This window comes from Rhinatrema bivittatum, chromosome 13 (assembly GCF_901001135.1).
Source record: "Rhinatrema bivittatum chromosome 13, aRhiBiv1.1, whole genome shotgun sequence".
Taxonomy (NCBI): Eukaryota; Metazoa; Chordata; class Amphibia; order Gymnophiona; family Rhinatrematidae; genus Rhinatrema; species Rhinatrema bivittatum.
This window is the reverse complement of record NC_042627.1, coordinates 61476846-61495138: the sequence shown is the minus strand read 5'-3', so window position 1 is coordinate 61495138 and position 18293 is coordinate 61476846. Positions and strand designations below refer to the sequence as shown.

The following is an 18293-nucleotide window of genomic DNA, read 5'->3' as shown; positions in this document are numbered from 1 at the left end:
TTTAATACTGTCCAGGAAAATATCAGTTTAAAAACAAATCTAACTTTATAAGTGACAACTTCTCTTCTGGTGAAGAACGAGAAGGTAGGGTAAAAACAGATAGAAATATAGCTACACACCTTCATTGTTCATACCTCTCACTTCGCCTGCCTCACTGTTTCCCCTTCTCTGTTTGGTAAGCTTGCTTGAATAGCCAAGTTTTTAAGCCTTTTCTGAAGGTTTTGTTGTCTTTTTGCAACCTTAACTCAAGTGGCATGGTGTTCCACAGTGTGGGTCCTGCCAAGGATAGTGCTCTCTCTCTCACTTGAGTTAGTCTTGCTGTCTTAATTGATGGGATCGTAAGGAGTGCTTTATTCGCTGATCTTAGGTTTCTGTTTGGTACGTGTACGCGGAGGGCTGTGTTAAGCCATTCCGCTTTTTCGTTATGTATTAATTTATGTAAGATGCAAAGTGTTTTGTATTGTATTCTCTGCTCAACAGGTAACCAGTGTAACTCGGCTAGGGTTTCGGTGATGTGGTCTCTTTTACTTTTTCCGGTCAAAATTCTTGCAGCAGTGTTTTGTAAAATTTGTAGTGGTCTGAGTGAGGTGTATGGTAAGCCTAGTAGTAGCGCATTACAGTGGTCGGTGCTTGCAAAAATCAATGCTTGTAGGACTGAACGAAAGTTTTTTGACGTTAGAAGTGGTTTGAGTCTTCTGAGTACCATAAGTTTAGCGTATCTTTCTCTAACTTTTAAGGATATATGCTGTTTTAAGTTTAATTCGGTGTCAATTATAACTCCTAGGTTCCATACTTTCTCCGCTAGTTCAATCTTTTGGTTGTTTTTGAGTGTGATAGTGTTTTGAATGATCTCTGTCTTTTTGCGTTCTAGATGTAGGAATTCTGTTTTCTCTATAAGAACATAAGAACATAAGAAAATGCCATACTGGGTCAGACCAAGGGTCCATCAAGCCCAGCATCCTGTTTCCAACAGTGACCAATCCAGGTCATAAGAACCTGGCAAGTACCCAAAAACTAAGTCTATTCCATGTAACCATTGCTAATGGCAGTGGCTATTCTTTAAGTGAACTTAATAGCAGGTAATGGACTTCTCCTCCAAGAACTTATCCAATCCTTTTTTAAACACAGCTATACTAACTGCACGAACCACATTCTCTGGCAACAAATTCCAGAGTTTAATTGTGCGTTGAGTAAAAAAGAACTTTCTCCGATTAGTTTTAAATGTGCCCCATGCTAACTTCATGGAGTGTCCCCTAGTCTTTCTACTATCCGAAAGAGTAAATAACTGATTCACATCTACCCGTTCTAGACCTCTCATGATTTTAAACACCTCTATCATATCCCCCCTCAGTCGTCTCTTCTCCAAGCTGAAAAGTCCTAACCTCTTTAGTCTTTCCTCATAGGGGAGTTGTTCCATTCCCCTTATCATTTTGGTAGCCCTTCTCTGTACCTTCTCCATCGCAATTATATCTTTTTTGAGATGCGGCGACCAGAATTGTACACAGTATTCAAGGTGCGGTCTCACCATGGAGCGATACAGAGGCATTATGACATTTTCCGTTTTATTCATCATTCCTTTTCTAATAATTCCCAACATTCTGTTTGCTTTTTTGACTGCCGCAGCACACTGAACCGACGATTTCAATGTGTTATCCACTATGACACCTAGATCTCTTTCTTGGGTTGTAGCATCTAATGTGGAACCCAACATTGTGTAATTATAGCATGGGTTATTTTTCCCTATATGCATCACCTTGCACTTATCCACATTAAATTTCATCTGCCATTTGGATGCCCAATTTTCCAGTCTCACAAGGTCTTCCTGCAATTTATCACAATCTGCTTGTGATTTAACTACTCTGAACAATTTTGTGTCATCTGCAAATTTAATTATTTCACTCGTCGTATTTCTTTCCAGATCATTTATAAATATATTGAACAGTAAGGGTCCCAATACAGATCCCTGAGGCACTCCACTGTCCACTCCCTTCCATTGAGAAAATTGCCCATTCAATCCTACTCTCTGTTTCCTGTCTTTTAGCCAGTTTGCAATCCACGAAAGGACATCGCCACCTATCCCATGACTTTTTACTTTTCCTAGAAGCCTCTCATGTTGATTACTAGCTCCATTTGGTTTAGTAATTGTTTTATGATGTCAAGGTACATGTTAGCGATATTTAATGTTTTTTCAATAGTTTCATCTATGGGAAGTATTAGCTGTATATCGTCAGCGTATATATAGTGTGTTATGCCCAGCCCGGCTAGTAGGTGGCATAAAGGTAACAGGTATATGTTAAAGAGAGTAGCAGATAGAGCTGACCCCTGTGGTACTCCTGTTTGTAGTTGTATTTTTTCTGACATTACGTCTTTGATTTGAACTTGGAAGTATCTGTTACTTAGATATGATCTGAACCATTTGATAGTTATGTTACTCAATCCTATTTCCTCTAGTCTATTTAAAAGTATGTCGTGATTTATGGTGTCAAATGCTGCTGATAGGTCCAGCATCACTAAAATATAGTGTTTGTCAAAACCTCTCATGATGTTGTCTGTTAGTGCTAGCAGTAGTGTTTCTGTGCTATAGTGTTTTCTAAAGCCATGTTGTGATGGATACAAGATGTTATTATTCTCTAAGTGCTCCGCTAGTTGCTTTTGTATAGTTTTTTCGATTAATTTGGCAATTAGGGGTAGGTTTGATACAGGTCTGTAATTGCTCAGATTAAGCGGGTCGTTGTTCTTTTTCTTTAAAATTGGTTTATCAATTGCCCCTTTTAGATTACCTGGCATGATTCCTTCCTCTAGCGAGAGATTCACTATCTTTGTTAATGATGGGGATACTGTATTAGCTACTTTTTTTATTTCAGTGGTTGGTATTGTGTCACATGGATGAGGGGCGGGGTTTAGTTTTCTTAGCATAGATTCAATTTCCATTTCAGATATTATATCAAATGTCTTCCATTGTTCAACTTCTCTTTTTTTCATTTTGATTTCCTGTTTTGTTGTATCTGGAATTTTTGTTTTTAGGTTTTTGATCTTGTCACTGAAAAAGTTGGCTATTTCATTGCATTTATTTACTGGTAGGTTTTGTGGGGAGTTGGATTTGTCATTAGTGAGATCTCTTACAATGGAAAATAATGGACTCTGAAACTTCCAGGTTAAAGCACCTTTTAAGCTTTTAACCCGTACGCTCTTTGGTAACACTTTATATTTATTTCCTGCCTTATCTTCCTTCCAGCTTGTTGCAAGCTTCCAAGTTCTCTTTCCCTGTTGATTGTAACTTTGACCTATTCCTACCTATTGTTATCTTTCGTTCACTTGAATTGTTACTCCAGTTATACCCTTGTTAAATGTAAACCGATCCGATATGGTTATTTACTATGAAGGTCGGTATAAAAAACTGTTAAATAAATAAATAAATAGAATAAGGTTCTAGGGTTGTTAGCATATTTCTCTATTTTAGTGTCGAACTGTTTTTTTGCATTGAGAATTATTTGTTTGTAATGGGCTAGGTGTTTTCTGTACTTGGTTAGGTTATCGGTGTTTATTTTTTCTCCATTCTTTTTCTTTCTTTCTTAGGTTCCTTTTGGCTTCTTTTATTTTTTCATTGTGCCAGGAGTTTGTTTGTTTAGGTTCTTTGACATTGATATATATCTTGTTGGGTTTATCTCATCGGCTAGGCTTATAAGCGTTCAAACACTCAAAAACACATTTTTATCAGATATCGTCCTTGTTCTCATTCCCACCCCAAAAAAAAACAAGGCAGGTGAACTAAAAGATGCCAATTTGTAACAAAAATAAGATATAATTACAGTACAGAACCGAGTGCATTTTCTATTTTCTTCATGTTCAGTTCATGGTTCTCCAGGTCTTCATTTCCATGGGACTTTGAACATGAAACAAAATAAAAATCCTACAGAAGCTGCATCAACCTTAAGAACTTAAATGATGTAAAAGTACACTGCATCCTTTTCCTGAAGCAGTTAAATTACCTTTAAACAAAAGCAGAGTTACTTACTTGTAACAGGTGTTCTCCAAGGTCAGCAGGATGTTAGTCCTCACACATGGGGAACATTATCGGATGGAGCCCGGCACGGAAAACTTCTGTCAAAGTTTCTAGAACTTTGACTGGCACACTAAGCATGCCCAGCATGCCACTATCTGCGCGTCCACACAGGAGCCCTTTTCAGTTTTATAACATAGAATTTGTGAAAAATAAAATAAACCGAAGAAAACCCAACTCCACAGGGTGGGGGGCGGGTTTCGTGAGGACTAACATCCTGCTGTCCTTGGAGAGCACCTGTTACAGGTAAGCAACTCTGCTTTCTCCAAGGACAAGCAGGATGGTAGTCCTCAAACATGGGTGAATATGTAGCTACAGGCTGCTCCCAACATAGGCAGCATTCAACAGGTTCAAACATTCACAACAACTCGAGCTGCTAGAACATGGGGAGCAAGCCTGCACCCAAAGAAGGGCCCAAGGCAAGAAGAGTTGGGTTTTCATGGCTGAAATGGATTACAGAGGACCAACTGGCTGAAATGATTGTCACGTTGTCCATCTTTGTCCAGACAATAATCAGAGGCGAATGTGTGGAGGGAACTCCAGGTTGCCACCCTGCATATCTCATGAATGAGTACTGCACACAAGTTAGCCATCGAAACCGACATGGCCCCAACTGAATGAGCCTTGATGTGACAGTCAAGTCGCAGGCCTGCTTGAGCATAGCAGAAGGAAATACAGTCTGCTAGCCAATGGGACAAGGTCTGCTGAGACACTGATACTCCCAACCTGTTTTTGTCGAAGGAGACAAAAAGTTGAATGGACAGATGGTAAGATGCTATCTGTCCCAGGTAAAAGGCCAGGGCCCTTTTACAATCCAGAATGTGCAAGGCACACTCACCCTAGTAAACATGCAGTCTTGGAAAAAAGGTAAGCAATACAATGGATTGATTGAGATGGAACTCCATGATCACCTTGGGAAGGAATTTCAGGTGTGTATGCAAGACCACCTTATCGTGACAAAATTTCGTATAACGGGGGGTATGACACCAAATCCTGAAGCTTACTGACCCTGCGCGCTAAAGTGACCACCACCAAGAAGATGACCTTCCAGGATAGGTACTTCAGATCGCAAGGGCTCAAATGGAGGCTTCAGGAGATGGGGTCAGGACTAGACTGAGGTCCCAAGAGACCACTGGGGGCCACGTCGGAGGCTTAAACTGCAACAAGCCTTGCATGAACTGCCCTACAAGCGGATGGGTAGAAATAGAAATGCCATCCATCCCCTGATGGTACGCCCCAATAGCACTAAGGTGAACTCTCACTGAAGTTGTTTTCGAGCCAGACTTGGAGAGGTGCAACAGGTAGTCTAAAAGCCTCAGTGGAGAACATGAGAATGGGTCTAGACTGACCCCGTGACACCAAATCGAGAACATTTGCCACTTGAGATTGTAAGATCTCCTCGGGGAAGGTTTCCTGGACTCCAAGAGAACCCGAGACACACCTTCTGAAAGGCCTACGGGCCTGTACGGTCGCCCAGTCAACATCCAAGCCATGAAGGTCAAGGCTCGGAGGTTGGGGTGGCGTAGTTTGCCCTGGCCCTGAATGATCAGGTCAGGAGCAGTCCCCAGCTAAATGAGAGGGCGTGAGGCCAGTTCTCATAGAAGAGGGAACGAGATCTGGCATGGCCAAAAGGGCCCAACCAGGATCATGGTGCCTCGGTCCTGTTGGAGCTTTTGAAGAGTCTTTGAAATCAGTGGAAGGGGAGGATAAGCCTACAGCAGACCAGTGCCCCAGTGGCATGCAAAGGCATCCAACACCGATCCCCTGCCCACCTGTCCCAAAGAGAAGCGATCCACCTTCTTGTTCTCTGGGGACACGAACAGATCTATGTCCGGGGTGCCCCATAGGCAAAAGATTCGGTTTGCTACTTCTCAGTTCAGGCACCATTCGTGGGGACGGAAGGCCCAACTTATTGAGTCCGCCAGGATGTTGTCCACCCCTGGCAGATACACGACTAGGAGGAAGATGTCGTTCTTGAGAGCCCAGGACTAAATCTGGACTGGCTCCTGGCAGAGGAGGTATGATCCCATCCCTCCTTGCTTGTTCAGATACCACATCGCCACCTGATTGTCGGTCCAGACCAGGACAACTTTGATGAGCAAATGTTCCCTGAAACTTTTCAGGGCGTAACGGATTATTCGTAATTCCAGGAAGTTTATCTGAAAATACCCCTCCTGCATGAACCAAAGGTCCTGAGTGTTGAGACCTGCAATATGGGATCCCCAACCTGTGAGAGATGAGTCTGTGGTTAGGACGATCTGGAGCTGAGGGATCCAGATGGGCATTCCCTTCTCCAGACTGGATAGGGTTGTCCACCACACGAGGGATTGCTGAAGGGGAGTGGTAATCAGGACACGAGTCCAAAGGTCCTGAGTGGCTTGGCCCAACTGGGAACGCAATGTCCACTGCGCCCTGCGCATGTGCAGTCAAGCAAATGAAGTGATGTGAACCCTCGCTGCCATGTGCTCCAAAAGGCGCAGAAACTGGTGCGCTGAGAAATAAGGGCAACAGGAGACTACCCAAGCCAGGGAAGCAAGGGTCAGGCCTCGGGGCAAGATGGCCTTCTTCTGGACAGTGTCCAGCCTGGCCCGGAGGCCAATTGCAGTGATGGCTGGAGATGGGATTTCATGTAGCTGATTAGAAATCCTAGTTCCTCCAGGACACGTATGGTGGATTGTAGGGAATACAGAGCCCCCTCCCTGGAATCACTCTTGATTAGCCAATTGTCGAGGTAAGGGAAGACATGTATTCCTCACCTCCGGAAATATACCCCCACTAGCACCAGGCGTTTTGTAAAGACTCGGGGCACCGTCGTCACGCGAAAGGTAGTATGCAATACTGGTTGTGCTCTTCCTCTACCAGGAACCACAGATATCTCTGATCTGCAGGAGAAATGGGGATATGGGCTTATGCGTCTTTGAGATAGATGAAGCAGAGCCAGTCACCAGCCCTAAGGAGAGGGATCAGAGTTCCCAATGAGACCATCTTGAATTTCTCTCTGATAAAACGGTTCAATGCCCTCAGATCCAGTATCGGGCAAAGGCCACCAGTTTTCTTGGGAATCAGGAAATACCTGATTTTGACCACTCGAGCCATTAAAAGGGCGGAGAGCTCTATTCAAAGTATCTCCTGGTTCTCTACACTTCTCCACCGAGGACACGGAGGAGAACGAGGAGGAGTTTGTTGGAAATGCAATCTGTATCCCTGCCTCACGATGGACTGGACCCAGTGGTCCGATGTAACTGAAATCCATCAGTCGGCGAACAGTTGCAGGTGCCCCCCCAATGGAGGGGTCTGTGTCCTAGGGTAGGGTTTGCTGGCTCAAATCCCCTGGCCGCCAGTCAAAATCCCATGACAGGGTTCTGAGGTCTGAGGTGGGGCAGGGGTCGGACGGGGTGCACAGGGTTGCCGTGCCCTCGGCCTAGCTGGCACCCGCTGGGGTCTTGCTCTGGATGCCGGTGGATAATACTTGCGTGGCCGGTAAACTGACTGTCTTGAGTATTGCCTGACAGGTTTCTTGCCTGAGGGTTGGGTATCCAAAGTGCTGGCTGACAACTGTTGAAGGGTTTCGTGATAGTCCTGAAAAAAATGTTTTTACGTACGCCTGATTTGCCATCAGATCCAGCTGAGGAGTTACCCATCTGGCGCAAATGATATTCCACGCCTTGAGAAATGGTTCCCATTCCCCTGGGTCTAGTTGCTGACGGCTGAGATAATCGGCTTGCACATTCTCTACTCCCGCGACATGGGATGCGGCAATGCCCTCGAGATAGCACTCCGCCCAGGTGAACAGCAGACGTGCCTCCAGTGCTACGGCGGAACTTGAGTCCTGCCCTGCCGGTTAATGTACGCCACCATTGTCGCATTGTCCAAGAAGACTCGCACCATTCTGCCCTGGATCCAGGGAAGAAACGCCCACAGGGCCAGACGTACAGCCCTGGTCTCGAGCCGGTTTATGGACTAGGATCTTTCCATCGCCGACCAGAGCCCTTGGGCGAACCTGTCTGCACACACCGCCCCCCCCAACCTAAGAGGCTGGCATCGGTGGAGATTATCAGCCAATTCGGAGTGTCCAAATCCACCCCCCGTTCCAGACTGTCCAGTGACAGCCACCATGACAGACTGGCTCTAGATTCCAGAAGTAGAGGCATTGGTATATGGAATTGCTCTGACACCGGGCTCAAGCGAGACAAAAGCGCACGCTGTAAAGGTCTTAAGTGAGCGAATGCCCAAGGAACCAAGTCCAAGGTTGAAGCCATGGAGCCCAGGACCTGAATATGCTGCCACACTGTGGGATTGTTCCTTCGAAGAAGGGAATGTATTTGTTCCTGCAACTTCCCTATTCAGTCCGCCGCTAAAAACACTTTGCCCAGCAAGGTATTGAATTGAGATCCGAGATAAATCAAACTTCTGAGTGGGTTCCAAGTGACTCTTCTGCACATTGATTATCCAACCTAGGGATCGCAATGTGAACATCACCATGTGCATTGATCTCTCACAGTCCTCTAGAGACTTTGCGCGAATCAACCAGTCATCTAGGTACGGGTGGACCAAGATTCCCTCCTGATGAAGGAAGGCCGCTACCACCACCATCACCATGGTGAACGTGCAAGGAGCTGTTGCGAGACCAAATGGGAGGGCTCGAAATTGGAAGTGTCGTCCCAAGACCTTGAACCGCAGAAACCTCTGATGATTCAGCCGGATCGGAATGTGTAAATACGCCTCCATGAAGTCCAGAGAAGCGAGAAATTCCCCTTTTCGAACCGCGGCCATCACTGTCCTCAGGGTTTCCATACGAAAGTGAGGAACCCGAAGGCAACGGTTCACCTTCTGCAGATCGAGGATGGGCTGAAACGTGCCCTCCTTCTTGGGGACCACAAAGTACCCGGAGTCCCGGGTACTTTGTGTACCGACCGCATCCCTGTTGAGCCTCTGGAACTGGGACAATAGCTTTGAGCTCGAGAAGTCGTTGTAGAGTCACCCGGACCGCCTGTCGCTTGCGCTTGAACAAACGCAACACGCTGGGGTCATCCCCCTCCGCAGGAGGGTCATCGGGCTCATCTGGATCATCTGTATCCACATCAGCTGGATCTGGCCGCGGATCTGGGTCTGCCGCCCTTACTACCCCAGAAGCCGGTGTCGCCCCAGACCCCGGGATCGGATCCCGCGTACCTTGGGGAGAATCCCCTGTGGGGTGAGCCTGATCAGGGAGGCGCTGACGAGGGTCCGTACCCCAATCTCTTTTCTCAGGCGGGTCCGAACCTGCCCCCAGGAGACCGGGCCGCTTTACCGCCGAGCATTTCCTTGCCAGGAAAGCCTGGTGCATAAGGAGAACAAATTCTGGGGAAAACCCTTCCCGGTCCCCCTCCCCCACTGGAGAGTCGGCTGGGGTGATATCATCAGTTCCCCCAGTGAGGTCTTCCCTCACCGGGGCTAGAACATACGGAGAATCCTCTTCCTGCGAAGCCGAAGGCGAGACAGACGTTCCCTCCCCGAGGGAGGAGACAAGAAGCCCTGAAGAGCCCTCTAACCCCAGGGAACACACTGCGCAGAAGGAGGCCACATCTAACGCCTGGCCGCGTGACCCACATGCGCGGCAGGCCTGCGATTTTGTTTTCGGTCCCATCCACAGCAGTGCGCCAATAGTCTGAAGTGAAATAGAAAAGGGCGCGAATAAAAAAAGAAACGCTCGGAGCCACGACGAGGAGAAAATTTCAGTCAGGCAGGACCAGAAAAACAAACTTTTCATGCTGCGGGCTAAGAGACTACCGGCTGAGGAGAAAAAAACACGCGCAGCCGCGCCACGGGAAAGGAGCCTGTCTATAGTGAAATTACAAGACCCCCAGCAGGGAAGCGGCGAGTAAACAAGGCACACGGAGAAAAACTCACCCTTGCCCTCAGAAAATGCCCCGGGAGCTGAGGGGAACACTGCTGACAGCTTCCCCGACCGGCCTTAAAAGACCCGGTCCCTCCTGCACCTCTCCTTACCTCAGCACTGAAGACTGTCAGTCAGCCGCAGTGAAAACAGCTTTTTTTTTTTTTTAATAAACTTTACCAAGACACAGAGAAAAGCTGTTGCAGGAGACAAGGGAGCAGCTATAGCAAAGACGGTGGTGAGTAGCCAGGAGCCCCTGGTCGTCAGACACCAAACTGTGGCGGGCGAAACCCTGACAGGAATATCCAATTCCCTGGATGCCCTGCTTCTACTGAGGGATGACCCATGAAGGTGCCTAACACCTCAGGAAGCGACCGTAAACCAAAAAATTAAATTCAAAGTAACTAAATAAAAAATATAACTAAATACTGCAGGTGTGCATCTGTACCACCCGCTGGAGTCAGAGAAATACTGAGTGACTGCAGGTGGCACTCTCGTTATGTAGCAGTGCCCAAAGTTCTAATTGTTCTCTGACTCCACCTGCTGGTAGGGATACATAACCCACTTTTCTGGACTGATCTGGGTATGTTCAGGAACAGAATAGCATCAAATCTTACAGTCTTCAGAGAATTACTGAAAATGTGGCTTCTTACCAAACATTAATAGTAGACAGTCTATCTTCAAACTAAACTTCATGGCACCTTAGTTCTTGATCTTGACAACTACTACTTCAATGATTATTATTATCTGTTGCTTTCCTGCTTTTCTAAACTTCTTTACGCATTCCACTCTTACTTCCAATGTACCCTATCCAAGCCCTATTTTATGCCGTCTTACTCGATGTATATCTTTTAATCATAACAACCCTGCAGTGCAGTGGAGTACAATCCCCACATTTAACCCCCATAACAAATATCCCACCTGTTCCACTACATCCCTCCCCCATTCATGAAAATCCCATATATACAGACATAATATATCATCACCAAATCAAGACATCCCAATTAAAATCTCAATAATAAATCTAGCCTACCCCATTCCACTGATATGTAATTACCTTGTCCCTTTCAAAACTTCTCCAGGAAAATGTATCTGTACAGATCTGCACCTGCTTTTTGTGCAGGTACTTTTCCTGTGGAAAAGTGGATAGATTTGAAAATGAAAAAATACATGCGTTGTTGGCTCCCCTGACCTAACACTAACTCCAAGCCTGCCTACTTTTTCCCAACTAAAAGTACATGCACAGTTGATTCCTGTGCATACTTTTACCAGCGTATGCAGTGGGCAATTGACAACCAGCCAATGTACGTAGATAAATGGCTTTTGAAAATTGCATTCAGACCTGGTGCAGCAAAAGTTTTATGTTATATAGTACAACTGGAAGACATGGCGGATCTTTTCACCTTTTATATTACAAGTCATTTCAATGATTTAACAACTCCCCCTGCTCCCCCCCCTCCTCCATGCAATGTTTAAGCAGCGCCAAATTAAATTAGCAAAACCACTTGAATCTCTGAAGGACAAATGCCCCAGGAAATAAACTAGGCAGATTAGATGGGCTTTACAGTCCTTATCTGCCATCAGATTCTGTTTCTTATGTCAACAATTACCAAGAATTACTTTAATTATCTGTTACAATTAAACTCAATTTCTCAGTAAGACATAACCATGTTTACCTGAAGTTTTGGATAGGCAGCTGGATCTTTTAGATATGGCTCTTGATGTTGAAGGTATAATCGACAGAATTCAGCAGGACAATCTAAAGCAATCTAAAAATAATTGTGAAACTGTAACTGCTGTAGCCACATATTGCTCAAGTAAGCCATTCCAAAACCATATAAAATATTATTTTAAAATAAGATTTCCAACAAAACAGAGTTCAGTGCAGAGAACAGGTTAGCATACATAATCACATATAATACATAATAAAAATTCTTCGACAAAACACATTGCATAAAACATCTAATATAACAGACTAGAATTTCATCCAAACACCTCCTTAAATATTATAATCTTTAATTGCTTTCTAAAAACCTGCACATCAGTCTCAAGCCTGAGCCCCACTGGCAATGAGTTCCATAAAGCTGGAATGGCATATGAAAAAGCTCTCTCTCTTGTGGCTTGGAGTTTATAATGTGAAAGAGCTGGCACCTGCAGTTGACCTTGGCCCACTGAATGTAGGGCAGATCTGGTCTGCCAGTCATCCAGCTAAAACATTTAAAGCTGGAGCTGATACAGGCACCTAATATATTAAGGCTTTTAAAATACTGCCATTTTTTTAAATTACATAACCATATATTGCACCAATGTTTCAGTCCTTCTATGGGATTTTCATCAGGCTAATCATTGGTTACAACAACACTTTGCTATATTTCAATGCCAGAAGATGCTGCCAAGAAACACCTTTTGGCACAAAGCCAAATGAATCAGAACATTCCCAATGTGTGTGTATGTGTATCCTCCCCACCTGATCCCCAGAGCAACCTGCTCTATCATGTCATCCATACTATCCTTACATCCATTACCTTCTCATCCACTACCCCTCTAGAAATCTGTACTTAGGACTATGTATATATATATACACACTGTATATATTTAATAAAAGATGTGAGTAGCTATCAATATCACCTCCATCAACCGGAAAAGTGTATAGAAAGTCTTCTTTTTTCCAAAATTATACTTCACTAGTAGTAAAACCGCATCCAAGGACAGGGAAATACTGTGAAGTGTAGGAAGTGTACATAATTGAAATGTGTGGTAGCAGAGTGCACACATACTAAGCTCAGATATGCTGTATACTAGTAAAGAGCGAATTGATTATTCAGAAAGAGAGGGACAGAGCTCAAAGGAAAATTGGTTCTTATCTGCTAATTTTTGTTCCTGCAGTGTAGTACCACAGATCAGTCCAGACTTCTGGGTTTTGCCTCCCTACCAGCAAATGGAGACAGAGAAAGTTTCACTGACACTACATAACCAAGTGTGCCACCTGCAGTCCCCTCAGTATTGACCTACACCCAAGCCAAGATGACAGCAACAACCATAAATTTCTAAGCAAACTCCCTCCCTTCCAATGAACTGGAAGAAGGTGAAGATGCCCAAACAGAAAATGGAAAACTCGTTTCCCAAATTTAACATAAGCGATCAGCATTGAAAACCTCCAACAACTCCGCACTATATACAAAGCAACAATAAGAGCGGCGGACTCTCCCCGCCCCCAGTAAATGGGTGTATCTCTGGACTGATCTGTGGTACTACAGGAACGAAAACTAGCAGGTAAGAACCAATTTTCCTTTCCCTGTACGTACCCAGATTAGTCCAGACTCCTGGGATGTATTTAAGCTCCCCTTAACTCAGGTCGAGTTCTGCTCGTAGAACACTCTCAGCAAAGCACATGGAAGCTAGAGCACCGACATCCAAGCAATAGTGCCTAGCAAAAGTGTGCAATGACTTCCCAGTAGCCACTCTACAAATTTCATATGGAGACACCTGTTGTGACTCAGCCCAAGAGGTCGCCTGAGAACACGTCGTGTGCACCCCTAAACCTCCTGGCACCGGGTGCCCTTTAAAAATGTAAGTCAACTCGATCACTTTCTTAAGCCACCACCCATTTGTTGCCTTAGATGCCTTACTTCCCTTCTTTGGATCACTTCTTTGTACTGTGGAGTAGTCCAATCTATAAAGAGGCGTTTGACACCGTTAGCCATGAGGCACTGGTTCTAAGACTTCAGGAGGTGGGGCTTGCCGATAAAACGTTGACTTGGTTTAAATCTTTTCTTACCAACAGATCATATGTAGTTCAGCTAGGAACTATAAAATCTGAAGCAGTGGATCTTCAAACAGGAGTCCCCCAGGGTTCCGCGCTTTCTCCTACCCTGTTTAATGTCTACATGGCTCCCTTATGTAGATTTTTAGCAGGCTTGGGTCTTGTTTATTACTTGTTTGCTGATGATATCCAGATCCTGATGCCCGTAAAAGATTCTCTAGCAGACACGTTAAAATTATGGGATATCTACTTTAAGTCAATTAACCAACTATTGACCCATATGTCCTTAGCTTTAAACAACTCAAAAACAGAAATTCTGTTTATTTCCAATAAGGTTTCTGAAAAAATAAAGGCAGACATTTCCATTTTTTCATCAACATATAAGATTCTTCACGATGTTAGAGATTTGGGTCTGATTCTAGATTCTGAATTAAATATGAAAGCAGCTATAAAGGCTATTATAAAAGATGGCTTTTACAAATTAAGAGTTCTAAGAAAACTGAAGCCTTTGCTGCATACTAATGACTTTAGAATTGTATTGCAGGCTTTGATTTTTACCAAAAATGGACTACTGCAATGCGTTGCTTTTGGGAGTCCCATTATCTACCATTCGCTCATTGCAACTATTGCAGAATGCTGCGGCCCGTCTTTTAGCTAATTCAAATAGATGCGACCATATCTCACCTGTGCTGATGAAGCTACATTGGCTTCCGGTACAGTATCGTATTCATTATAAGTGTTTTACACTTATCCACAAAGCTATTTATAGTTCCAATTCAGATTGGCTGAATGCCTCCTTACGTCTGCATGTACCATCTAGGAATTTGAGATCAGCAGGACAAGCATTATTAACAATTCCATCTCCCAAACTGGTGCGCTTGGGATCAATCAGAGAGAGGTCTCTCTCCCTGGCAGGTCCCAAGTTGTGGAATACTCTCCCAGCTGATATTCGCCTAGAGGACAACTTTCCTAATTTCAAGAAGCAGATTAAGACCTGGCTATTTCAGCAGGCTTTTAGTCATATTAATTGACCTAAGCAGGCTATGTGAGGAAGTGAGGTTTTTTGTCCATTTTCTGGTGGGAGGAATAGGGATTTGAGAGGCTGGGGTAATTGGTCTGGTGGTATTAGAGGTCTTTATTTTTATTAAGTTTAGAATTATTTTATTGATGAGATTGATTTAGTGTTTTATTGTTTAAATTTTAAGTATAATTTTATTTTATTATTGAATGATTGTAAACTTAGATAAGTTTTATAACAATTTACTATTAGTTTGATTTTGCTATTGCAATTTCGATAATTGTAAACCGGCTTGACATGTACTTGAAAGTTGGTATATAAAGTTGTATAAATAAATAAATAAATATGGAAATCAAAAGTGACCTTTAGATACCTCAATAATGTACACCTCCCATCTAAGAGCCTAAGCTCCCCTGCATGAGACGTAGAGAAAGTCAAATCCAGAAAAGCTAGAAGCTCCACTACTAAGATAGAACACTGAGACTACCTCAGGCAGAAAAGGCGGCACCATGCATAAAGATAACCCCGAATCCAACATGTGTAAGACGGGATCTTGACACGACAACATCTAGAGCTCCAAAATTCTCCTGGCTGAACAAAGCCACCAAAAAAAAAAACACTTTAAGAATCAAGTCCTTAACTGTAGCTCTCTTTAGTGGTTCAAACCAATCCTCACACAATCCTTTAAAGACTAAATTGAGATTCCAAGACAGACAAATGTTCTGCACTTAAGGATGCAAGTTCTTAGCTCCCCGAAGGAACCGTATAACATCCGGATGTGTGGACAGAGGATACCCTTGTACCTTACCCCGGAGACAACCCAATATCGCTACCTGGACTCTCAGAGAGTTAAAGGCCAGTCCCTTGACCAGAACATTTCTATAGAAAAGCCAAAATATGCGACACCATAACCTGAACAGGCTGAGTCTCAACTTTGTCAACAGCAGACCAGTACTCAAAGATACTCCAAATTTGCACATACATCAAGGATGTAGAAGGTCACCTAGCCTGCACTAAGGTGGAAATAACCACTTTGGAATATCCCCTCCATCTCAGTCAACTCCTCTCATAAGAGAAGCCACGAGACAGAAGTGAGCCACCTGACCCAAAAATATTGGGCCCTAGTGGAAAAGAGTTGACTGATGTCCAAACCTCAGGGGCCTGTCTATGATCCTGTTGATCAGATCTGGGAAGCATGGTTGATTTGGCCACTCTGGAGATATCAGGTACACGTTGCCTGGATGTTTCTCTATCTGCTGTAATCCCTTGTCTACCAGAGGCCATGGAGGGAAGACAAATAAGAATCCCTCGTCCATGGCAGCACCAGAGCTCAGATTCCTTCCATACCATGTTCTGTTCAGCAGCTGTAAAATCACGAAGCCTCTGTAATCTCTTTGGTCGGAATAAGACACATCGCTGCCTCAGACAGCTCTCATTCCCCAGGGTCTAACTTTCTCCGACTGATAAAAGCCACCTAAACGTTGTTCACTCTAGTGATGTGCGACGCTGCCAGCCACTCCGAGTACTGCTCTGCCCAGAGAATCAACTCCTGGGCCTCTCGAGCCACTGCCAGATTCTTGGTTCTGTCTTGATGATTGATGTAGTCCGTCATCACATTGTCTAATAGGATCTGTACTGGATGGCCGCGTAACCTTGGCAGACAGGCAAGTCTCTTGCTTCGACCACTGGCCCTGTGCTGACTGATCTTGCCACACCGCTCTCTATCCAGAGAGGCTTGCATGGTAGTGACTATTACCCAACTTGGAACCTCCAATTCCTCACCATGCTCGAGATTGCTGTGAGCAAGCCACCATGAAATACTGTCCTCCCTCTAACGGAAGAGAAAGATGAAACTCTTCCAATAATGGATTCCAGCGATAGAAAAGAGCCCCCTGCAGAGGCTGCATATGCGCGAATGTCCAATGAATTAATTCCAAAGTTGATGCCATAGAACCCAGGACCTGTAAATAGTCCTGGGCACTGAAAGCTCTATCAGACGCCTAATCTGACTCTTCAATTTCAGCGATCTCTCTCCGTGGGAAACACTGAGCTCCTAGATATTCGGACTAAATGGCTCGTTGCTAGTTTCACCACCCATACTAGAGACTTCAAGCACATCAGTAACTTTTGTACTGATTGTCGACAGAGGTCCTCTGATTTTGCACAAATGAGCCAGTTGTCCAGACACGGATGTACCAACACACCCTCCTTTTGCAATGTGGCCACCCCCACCGCCATCACTTTGGTGAAGGTAAGTGGAGCTGTCACCAGCTGAAGGGAAGGGCCTGAAACCGAAAATGTTCCCTTAAGACCATGAACCTCAAGAATCTCTGGTGCTCCGGCCTGATGGCTATGTGCAGATACGCCTCTGTCAAGGCGAGAGAGCCAAGAACTCTCTCTTGCGTACCACCACTAGAAGGATCTCAAAGTTGGACCTCAGAGTTTCCATGAGGAAACGGGGAACTTTGAGAGCCGCATTAACCTTCTTTAAATCCAGTATCTCTTGAATTGGATGCAGGGGGGAAAGAAACCGGATGCTTAACTTAAAATTGATCTCCAGCCACATGCAAAAGTAAATTTTAAAATAAGCGTGCGCGTCGGAACATGCATATTATAAAATGTGATATCCGCGCGCACATGCGTGCCGGATTTTAACATCCATGCACACATGTGCAGGCAGCCCGCAACTCACATGCACAGGGAGGATAAATTTCAAAAGTACATGCGGCGACACGATCAGGCCTTTGCCCAGTTCCCTCCCAGTCTGCTCCAATTAAGGAGCGGACTGGGAGGGAACTTTCCTAACCCTCCTTCTTCCCCTTTCCTCCCCGACCCCTAAACCTACCCTAGTTGTCTCCATTTTTTTTAAATTTTAATACTTACTGCTCCCTCCCAACCCCCTTATCTAGATTGGCCCCATGACAGGACCTGAACATTTGCCTCCTCCCTACCTGATCCCCAGAGCAACCTGCTCTATCATGTCATCCATACTATCCTTACTATCATGTCATCCATACTATCCTTACATCCATTACCTTCTCATCCACTACCCCTCTAGAAATCTGTACTTAGGACTATGGATGGGCCCTGCTTCATTGGCAGAGAGGATGAAGGAGCTCTCCTGCTGCTCATTGTTAAATGGTGCCACCTACTCATGCTTCAACATTATACAAGTGCTGAAGCACTGATAGGCGATACCTTGAAGAAAGGAGGAAGAACAGGGCTCTCACATCCCTCCAGCTGGTGAAGTCAGGGACCTTCTGGAGTCATAGATAAGAACATAAGAAATTGCCATGCTGGATCAAACCAAGGGTCCCTCAAGCCCAGCATCTTGTTTCCAACAAGGCCAAACCAGGCCACAAGTACAGATTCCAGATGGGTGAAAGTATCTGGAAGGGGAGGCATTTTGAGATTTCGAGGATCAGGAAAGGATTTAAAGGGGGTTTGATATACACAAGTTGATTGGCAGGGGGCTGGATGTCCAGGAAAATTAGGCAATAACTCAGGCACAGGGATAGCTGGGCTAAATGTAGCCAGCTATCCCTGTGCCTGAGTTATTGCCTAATTTTCCTTTCTC

The 18293-nt window shown here is 44.7% G+C and overlaps 1 protein-coding gene across 6 annotated transcripts in view; it reads right to left on the bottom strand.

The window, feature by feature from the left end:
- The window catches only part of TM6SF1 (transmembrane 6 superfamily member 1), a 188698-nt gene that overhangs the window by 28405 nt on the left and 142000 nt on the right, over positions 1–18293 (bottom strand). For 3 of the 6 annotated variants that reach the window (XM_029575931.1, XM_029575932.1, XM_029575929.1), the window contains 2 exons: positions 11612–11704; positions 10993–11067 (listed from right to left, as the gene is read on the bottom strand). The exons of 1 other annotated variant lie outside the window; for it this stretch is intronic. In XM_029575931.1, coding sequence (XP_029431791.1) covers positions 10993–11067; positions 11612–11704 — 168 coding nt within the window. The remainder of the gene's footprint in view (positions 1–10992; positions 11068–11611; positions 11705–18293) is intronic. 2 more of the 6 variants (XM_029575934.1, XM_029575930.1) reach the window with 1 other exon arrangement.